General features: G+C 42.2%; 1 protein-coding gene across 1 annotated transcript; it reads right to left on the bottom strand.

The window, feature by feature from the left end:
- Positions 1-1,888: 1,888 nt before the first annotated feature.
- cox8b (cytochrome c oxidase subunit 8B) lies at positions 1,889-5,072 on the bottom strand. Its single transcript, XM_090212696.1, has 2 exons — positions 4,647-5,072; positions 1,889-2,121 (listed from the first exon to the last, which is right to left on the bottom strand). Exons 1-2 carry the CDS (start codon positions 4,755-4,757, stop codon positions 2,026-2,028), a joined length of 207 nt encoding a protein of 68 aa, XP_090068822.1. The 5' UTR covers positions 4,758-5,072; the 3' UTR covers positions 1,889-2,025.
- Between the last annotated feature and the right edge of the window lie 4,947 nt (positions 5,073-10,019).

Raw genomic sequence — 10,019 nt, forward strand, 5'->3', positions numbered from 1 at the left:
CATAACAGACACCAGCGTCCCGGCTCAGAATTAGAGGTGTCATTTTAGGTGAACACAGCTATACTGCAGAGATGAGATGAGCTTCTTCTGTCTTCTGACATTATGTAAATAGAGGAAGAGGAGAATCAGACTACTATGTCAGGGCTGCCCAACCTTCTTCCTGGAGTTCTACATCGTGTAGGTTTTCAGTCCCAACTCTAATTTATCTTATTAGCTGTTCACCAAGACCTTAACTAGCTGAATCATGTAGGTTAGGTTAGGGTTGGATTGAAAACCTACAGAACGGTAGATCTCCAGGAAGAGTGGTGGGGGCAGCCCTGTCATATGGATACATAGCCTGTCTCGTTGACAGTAAAAGCTGCCCTCTGGTGGCTGATGCAATGTACTGGAAAGTGTTTTCTGGGAGGAATCAAAGTTATTTTCAGTGGCTTCAGGAATATCATTCCTAAAAAAAGTTAGGCAATGTTGTTTACATATTTTCAAAATCTAAACGTATACAACACATGTCACAAAAACAATTTTTATAGTCAAATCAACTCTATACTGAACAAAAAATATAAACACAACATGCAACAATTTCTACATTTTTACTGAGTTACAGTTCATCTAAGGAAATAAGTCAATTGAAAAATATTCATTGGGCACTAATCTATGGATTTTACATGACTGGGCAGGGGTGCAGCCATGGGTGGGCCTTGGAGGGCATAGGCCCATCCACTTGGCAGTCATGCCCACCCACTGGGGAGCCAGGCCCAGCCAATCAGAATAATTGTTTTCTCAAGTGCATTAGTTTCTCAAGTGCATTAGTGAGGTAGGGCACTGGCTCGCAGTCGGCGTTCCAATTCATCTCAAAGGTGTTCGATGTGGTTGAGGTCAGGGCTCTGTACAGGCCAATCGAGTTCTTCCACATCAATCTCGACAAACCCTTTCTGTATGGACCTCGTTTTGTTCATGAGGGCATTGTAATGCTGCAACAGGAAAGGGCCTTCCCCCAACTGTTGCCACAAAGTTGGAAGCACAAAATTGTCTAGAATATTTTATGCTGTGGTGTTAATATTTCCCTTCACTGGAAATAAAGGGTCTAGCCCGAACAATGCAAAAAGGCCACAGACCATTGTTTCTCCCCCACCAAACCTTACAGTTGGCACTATGCATTGGGGCAGGTAGCATTCTCCTGGCATCAGACAAACCCAGATTCGTCCGTCAAGACTGCCAGATGGTGAAGCGTGATTCATCACTCCAGAGAACGCGTTTCCACTGCCCCAGAGTCCAATGGCGGCGAGCTTTACACCACTCCAGCCGACGCTTGGCATTGCACATGGTGATCTTAGGCTTGTGTGCGGCTGCTCAAACATGGAAACCCATTTCATGAAGCTCCCAACTAACAGTTATTGTGCTGAAGCTGCTTCCAGAGGCAGTTTGGAACTTGGTAGTTTGTGTTGCAACCGAGGACAGCCGATTTTTACGCGTTACACACTACTCACTTGGCGGTGCCGCACTTGGCGGTGCCGTTCTGTGATCTTGTGTGGCCTACCACTTCGCGTCTGAGCCGTTATTTCTCCTAGATGTTTCCACTTCACAATAGCAGCACTTACAGTTGACCAGGGCAGCTCTAGCAGGGCAGACATTTGATGAACTGACTTGTTGGAAAGGTGGCATCTTATGACGGTGCCACGTTGAAAGTCACTGATCTCTTCAGTAAGGCCAATCTCCTGCCAATGTTTGTCTATGGAGATTGCATGGCTGTGTGCACAATTTTATACACTTGTCAGCAACGGGTGTGGCTGAAATAGTCAAATCCATTAATTTGAAGGGGTGTCAACATACTTTTGTATATGCTTTACATGTGCATGTGTGTGATGGTTTAGATCAGAAGATGAGACAGTCGTAGTATTGGGACATTAATTTATTGGTACATTCATTAATATAATCATCCCTCATATAAAGGGTTTAGGAGACTTCAGGAGAAGCCATCTGGAGTAATCCACCGGTGAAGTGGATCGGGGTCAGTCCGGACAGGTCCACTTAGGAGTGGTGCTTGTAGTCCTCCAGATGGGCCAGGACATAACCAGACGGCCCCAGGATGGTGATGAAAAAGACTGTCAATGCCATGGCTTGCTCCTGGATGAAAACAACACCATTTACACAATGTTTAGGCCTACAATTATTTGATCTTGAAAATATTTTCTTTCAATACTACGTTTCAATAGAGACATAAAACTCTATTCATCAATTCATCTGACTCTGGGTAAGTAGACAAATGATCTACATCTCGAAAATCTCACAGTATCCCATTTAAAAAAATGTATACACCATAATACTGTTGTTGTTATTTTTTTATGAATAAATTGAAGGATGTTAAAGGTATAGTTGACTTGTTTACACATTATAGTCAGATGGCTAACAAAACAACTATGGGGTTGATGGGGGCAATTAGTCAAAGTTAAATGTTCATGGCCAAATCCCCCTCATGTTATTAGTGCCTATTTAAACACCTCTAAATCGTGGATTACAGTTTCTCCTGGCCCTTGGACAGGGTAAAGAACCATCAAACTGACAATAAGGGGTAAAAAAAAGAGAGAATTATGCCTTTAATTCATTTACAAATCAATCATTGCAAATAGGGCATTAACGGTAATGTTTTTTTTGTGTAATTTGTTATATTTTATTACCACGACTGAAATAATGCTCCCATAACATACACAGTACCAGTCAAAACACACCTACTCATTCCAGGGTTCTCCTTTATTTTTTACTATTTTCTACATTGTAGAATAATAGTGAAGACATCAACACTATTAAATAACACATATGGAATCATGCAGTAACCAAAAAAGTGTTAAACAAATCAACATATATTTGAGATATATCAACATATATTTGAGATTACTACATGATTCCATATGTGTTATTTCATTCTTTTGACTGGTACTGTATATATATTGCCATGTATTACTTTTCCGTATGGGATGTTTCAATATTATGTTTCAATTGTAATTCAGTCATTTTTGTTGTTGTCCCACTTTACCAACCATGGCTAGCTAAAGTAGGACAGCATGGAGTAGCTAATGTGGGACAGTCCTATAGGCTTTTCCAATGGAGGAAAGAGAACCAGTTTACATTTGGGACCCCCTGTACTGGTGCCCTGGTTCTTCTAGTATTGTATCCTGTTCATGTTTCATTGTAGTACTGTTATTAGTACTGTTATTAGTACTTTTATTAGTACTGTTATTAATACTGTTATTCGTACTGTTATTAGTACTGTTACTAATACTGTTATCAGTACTTTTATTAGTACTGTTATTAGTACTGTTATTAGTACTGTTATTAGTACTATTATTACTACTGTTATTAGTACTGTACTTAGTGCTGTTATTGCAACTGTTATTAGTACTGTTATTAATACGGTTATTAGTACTCTTATTAGTACTGTTATTAGTACTGTTATCAGTACTTGTATTAGTACTGTTATCAGTACTCTTATTAATACTCATATTAGTAATCTTATTTGAGTGAATTCAGAAAGAGATTTTAGATTGTTCCGTCTTCTGTAACCTCTTCAGACATATTAACCCAACACATGATACATTTCTGAAATCCTCAGATGTTTCCTAATCACATCAAATGGAACTGAATTGTCACTGGGGTACAGTTAGTACTATGAGGGTGTCCAGTCTGCTGTCCCAGTCTACAAAATGCAAGCTGCAACTATGGTTTTGACTCAAAGTACACACATGGGTGTGTCATGCCTCCTGTGAATATGATATCCACATGTTTTTGTATGTGATCTTGAGGGTTTCAAAAAATGCATCATGTGTTTGGCTAATATGTTGGGATAAATGTCTGAAGAAGTTACAGAAGACATAGATGTAAAAAGTGTCCATACTTGTTCTGAATTCACCCCCAGATGAGAATGTGGACTTTAAACAGTGGTGAGACATTTCTGTCAGTATCGTTCCCAACGTCCCAGCTGTAGATTTAAATCAAACTGGGCACAGTTTGACTATATTTGGCAAAGTCCTACAAGGTCAAATTATTTGGCACAATTTCAAGTAGGCTCCATGCACATGAACTAGACCACAAGGCAGGAAATGTGCGTAGCTTAGTTATCCGATGCCAAACACATAAAACAAATGTCAAACACACTTTAAAATAAAGGACTTGAATTATCCATGCATGCAACCGACGAGCCTACGTGAAGGAATTTACAGTGATAATGGCGTTATGCGCACTTCCCCTATAGACCAGACTGGTGTTCACTAGACGGGTTACAGCTTTTGTCAGATTTCCCTTTTCGTAGCAGGTTAGGAGAATTAGGCTAAGGTTAGGAAACAGGGTTAGGGGTAGGGTTAGCCACATTGCAAGAAAAATAAACGTTGACCTTAATTTGACAAAAGCTGTATCTTTTCTAGCCATGGACCCTATAGCCTAACCGTGTGAGAAGTCATAAAGGTGTAATAGTTAGTTATTAATATCACCATCTTTACATTAACCCCATATGACTTTGATATAGTCTTATAATGCAAAATCATGCTTCAAATAGACAGAAATCAAATGGATTTGTGAAGGACGAGCTTTATGCTCTGCTCCCCGCAGAGCATTCTAGGACAGAGAAAGTGCTCAGCAACCTGCTGCATGTAACTTACGCCCGCGGATATGTGGTGCTTCGCAGGCTTGTGTGACAGGGCGGCTTTGGAGACGATCTGCGACCTGACTGCGACCCTCAGCAAATTCACTGAACTTTTGATCCCAGACATGTTGCCTCTTTAGTGGCTGATTTCAATCCAATCAGTCTAATCGTGGTGAGACTTTAACTCTAGTGTGCCCAGGAAAAAGTCAACAATGTCCTTCAGAGGTAGCAGTTGTTTTTTGTTGTCTATCTGCCAAGTGTAATAAAGGGTTTAGCAAATAAAAAGAGTATCGAAGTTCACTCCCGTTGAAACACTCTTCTGGCATTCAATTGGTCAAATCAACTGCGTTGGAGGCTCTGCTCCAGACAGGGGAGGCTGATATCAAGAGCTGTTCCAGTTGGTTGCCTGTCTGTCTGTCTTCATGTTACCCTGCAGAGTGAGTCAAAGGAACAAAAACAGCTGTAGCCTAAACGCGCCCCTAAATAAAAAATGAAACTAACGTGTGCGTAGTTTTGAAACAAACGTGCACGGTGCGGGCTATATTCAGGTGAACTGTTTGAAAGTACATTTGTTTATGTGTACGAGTGTGTGGTGTACAAATGAACCAATCAGCAATCACAAAAAATAAACAGTATATGTTTTGTTTAAATGTGTGTTTGGATGTGTGTGTGTGCGAGTCGGGCTACATGGAGGAGATTACTTAGTAGTTTGGTTCATCAAGCTGACACCCAGTCTTCGCTTGAAGTTATTTAGGTATGATGATGTTTTGGCAATGTGAAAATAAGAATTTCAGAGTATGGTACCTGTGTATCTGATAGAGAATGGAACTATGTGAGGTACAGCACTGGGTAGGGTGAAGGTTATCACAGTGTCTGTTGTTAGATAGATGGATGGATTTCAGAATTAATCTGGAAGAATCCATTGAAAGGTTTAAGTAAACTGTCTTGGAGGTATGAGTATTTGTAGGTGAAAATGCATAATTGGCGTACTATGATGATGTAAATGTTGGTAACCAGTTTATAATAGCAATAAGGCATCTCAAAGGCAACTCGGAGTTCCTGGACACAGCCCTTAGCCTTGCTACTGTATATTGTCCATTTATCACAACCCCCCGAGGTGCCTTATTGCTATTATAAACTGTTTACCAATGACATTGGCGCAGTAAAAAACAACTGTTTTGTCATACCACAGCTATCAGCCAATCAGCATTCAGGGCTCAGACTACCCAGTTTATAATATGGCCAACATTCCAAAGGTATATCCAGGATCTGGTCTAGCAGCTCTTAGCCAATATACCACACCCACTCAGGCCTTAAATCAATTGTTGCAAATTCTGGGAGAATCCCCAACCAGTGACTGGCAAGCCAACGCCTTAACCGTTACGCCCAGGGGTCCAAACTGTTTAATGAAGTCACTAGGTCTTGTGTTATTAAGGTCGCTACAATATAACTTTTATCTGAATAGGATCCAGGCTACCTGTATAAATAAAATATACATTAAATGTATAAATGTCTATGTGCATGTCACGACCTGGCCGTAGAGAGGTTTTTATTCTCTATTTTGGTTAGGCCAGGGTTTGACTAGGGTGGGCAGTCTAGTTTCTTTATTTCTATGTTTTCTGTTTTGTGTTTGCACCAGACAGGACTGTTTCGTTTTGTTCCACTTTGTTATTTCGTTTCAGTGTTCAGTTTGAATAAATAACCATGAACACGTACCATGCTGTGCTTTGGTCCTCTTCTTCAGACGAGCGTTACAGTGCATTGTGCAATGTCCTGATTTCAAAACAAATCACATAAGGCCCCATAGTTATTCTATACTGCGTGTCATGTCAGGTGATACCTGTCCTTAGTTTAAGGGTTTCCTGTTTAAAAAATATATATTTCCACACTATGAGGTTGAAATGACACTGAATTTGTGAATATGACGATTATACCCTTTTTGTGTAAGAGCTGTTTGAATGAAATGCCTAGAATTTCAGACTGTTCAGATGGAATTGTCACATCTGCTCTCACTCTCCCTCTCTGGCGGTCAAGGGCGCCAGCCTGCCCTTCATTACTCACACCAGTCACCATCATTACACGCAGCAGCGCTCATTGGACTCACCTGGACTCCTTCTATAACTGCTCCTCCGTTTGTTCCCTGTGTCTGCGTTAATGTTGTTATGTATTCATGTCCAGACGCTGTGTTGTCCTGTTCCATGTCCGTTGACATTAAATGTTCACTCCCTGTACCTGCTTCTCGTCTCTACCAGTGTCGACCCTTAAAGGGATGGAGTTTTTGGCCCAGATCATGACGTCCCCATCGGAATTGATTATAATAAATACACCAATGACCGTTCATCTGGGTAAGGGGGTAGGCTCTAGACCATCCTATCAGCCAATCAGGGCTGCATATGTAAATGAGTTGTTCGACATTGCAGCCAACAGTGCAGGCGACTGCCGACTGACTGATCTACAAAGAACCTTGTGTCATAAATAACTACTCATTATTATTTGTAGATCAGTCAGTCAGTCAGTCACAATTGACCCATGATACATTTATGGGTTTGATCTTCTCGAACATGGCCAATATCTTAAAATTAGTGTCCTAAGGCCTACACAATCAGACCGAGCATGTCAATGGCCAAAAGATGCTCAGGGAAATAAATTATTAAAATCAATCAACATTTTAATTAAATAAACACACATATTGATTTATTAGACATAAAGTGATGATATAAAATACAAAATACTTATTAATGCTGTCACGCCCTGGTCGAGGTATTTTGTGTTTATCTTCTTTAATTTGGTCAGGCCAGGGTGTGGCATGGGTTTTTGTATGTGGTGTGTTTTGTCCTGGGGTTTTGTTAGGTATTGGGTTTGTGGTTTAGTGGGGTTCTCTAGCAAAGTCTATGGCTGTCTGAATTGGTTCTCAATCAGAGGCAGGTGATTATCGTTGTCTCTGATTGGGAGCCATATTTAGTCAGCCATATTCTTTGAGTGTTTTGTGGGTGATTGTTCCTGTCTCTGTGTTTGTTGTCACGAGATTGGCTGTATAGGTTTTTGCGTTACGTTTGTTGTTTTGTATTTGTTCGTTTGTTCTTCTACATTAAAGAACATGAGTAACCACCACGCTGCATTTTGGTCCGCTCCTCTTTCAACAGACGCACGCCGTTACAAATGATTATTCTCTTTCACCATCCTATCCAACAGTTGATTCTGTTGTGCTTGTTGTCACATTTGCTTTGGCAGCTTAACAAAAGATAAGAAATCCCCATGTCCTTATCTAAAGCTGGCTTGTTATCATAAAAATGGAAGAAATGTCAGTGCCCACAAATCACTGGGCTGTGTGTTGATAAACACAATAGAACGGGGCCTTCGGGAGTTAGGCTGCTGTGCTCGGTACATGTAAACAAGCATTAATCTAGGAGCAGAAAACTGGAGGAGAGATGCCAAATATTAAGTGGATAACATCCTTCTTTGAAAATATTTCTAAGGAAACATCCATGTTTATCTCACACGGAGGGTGAAGTTAATTAAAAAGCATGTTTATTTCAGTCTGACAAAACACACACACAGGCTTGGATTTAGCAGCTGTTGTGTCTGTCTATGGCTGTGTTTACACAGGCAGCCTAATTCTGATCTGTTTTTTACTCATTGGTCTTTAGACAACACAGTCTCAATTGCACTCTACACTGCCCTATAGGAATATCTATGTGAGAATGCTGTTCACCAAGCTTAGGACCCTGGGACTAATACACCTCCCTCTGCAACTGGATCCTGGACTTCCTGACCCTAGGTGGGGAGGGTAGGCAATCTCACCTCCACCACGCTGACCCTCAACATGGGGCCTCACAGGGGTGTGTGCTTAGCCCCCTCCTGGAGACCAAGCACGACTACAAAACTATTGTCAACTTTGCTGAAAACACGACGGTGGTAGGCCTGACCACCGGTAACGATGAGACAGCCTATACGGAGGAGGCCAGTGACCTGGCTGGGTGGTGCCAGAACAGCAAACTCTTCTTCAATGTCAGACCAAGGAGCTGATCGAGGACTACAGGAAACGGAGGGGCGAGCATGCCCCCCCATCCACATCGACGGGTCTGATAGAACAGCACACTCCTAGACGAGGGGGGGGGGGGGGGGGGGGGGGGGGGGGCGGTCTGTGCATATTTGTAAACAACAGCTGGTGCACGAAGTAGAGTATATTGTGATAAATTGCAGGCCACACTACTTGCCTAGAGAGTTCTCAGCTATACTTTTCGTGACTGTTTATTTACCACCACAGACAGATGCTGGCACTAAGACCACACTCAGTCAGCTGTATAAGGCAATAAGCAAACAGGAAACCACTCACCCAGAGGCGGCACTCCTAGTGGCCGGAGACTTTCATGCAGGGAAACGTAAATCAATTCTACCAAATCTCTACCAACATGTTAAATGTGCAACCAGAGGGAATAAAATTCTATATCACCTGTACACCACACACAGAGACGCGTACAAAGCTCTCCCTCGCCCTCCATTTGGTAAATCTGACCACAACTCTATCCTCCTGATTCTTGCTTACAAGCAAAAATTAAAGCAGGAAGCACCAGTGACTCAGTCTATAAAAACGTGGTCAGATGAAGCAGATGCTAAACTACAGGACTGTTTTGCTATCACAGACTGGAACATGTTCCGGGATTCTTCCGATGACATTGAGGAATACACCACATCAGTCACTGGCTTTATCAATAAGTGCATCGAGGACGTCGTCCCCACAGTGACTGTACGTACATACCCCAACCAGAAGCCATGGATTACAGGCAACATTCGCACTGAGCTAAAGGGTAGAGCTGCCGCTTTCAAGGTGCGGGACTCTAACCCGGAAGCTTATAAGAAATCCCGCTATGCCCTGCAACGAACCATCAAACAGGCAAAGTGTCAATACAGGGCTAAGATTGAATCATACTACATCGGCTCCGATGCTCGTTGGATGTGGCAGAGCTTGCAAGTTATTACAGACCACAAAGGGAAGCACAGCCGCAAGCTGCCCAGTGACACGAGCCTACCAGACAAGCTGAATCACTTCTATGCTCGCTTCGAGGCAAGCAACACTGAGGCATGCATGAGAGCATCAGCTGTTCCGGACGACTGTGTGATCACGCTCTCCGTAGCCGACATGAGTAAGACCTTTAAACAGGTCAACATACACAAGGCTGTGGGGCCAGATGGATTACCAGGACGTGTGCTCTGGGCATGTGCTGACCAACTGGAAGGTGTCTTCACTGACATTTTCAACATGTCCCTGATTGAGTCTGTAATACCAACATGTTTCAAGCAGACCACCATAGTCCTTGTGCCCAAGAACACAAAGGCAACCTGCCTAAATGACTACAGACCCGTAGCACTCACGTCCGTAGCCATGAAG

This window comes from Oncorhynchus mykiss, chromosome 2 (assembly GCF_057628025.1).
Source record: "Oncorhynchus mykiss isolate SJ-2025 chromosome 2, ASM5762802v1, whole genome shotgun sequence".
Lineage (NCBI taxonomy): Eukaryota > Metazoa > Chordata > Actinopteri > Salmoniformes > Salmonidae > Oncorhynchus > Oncorhynchus mykiss.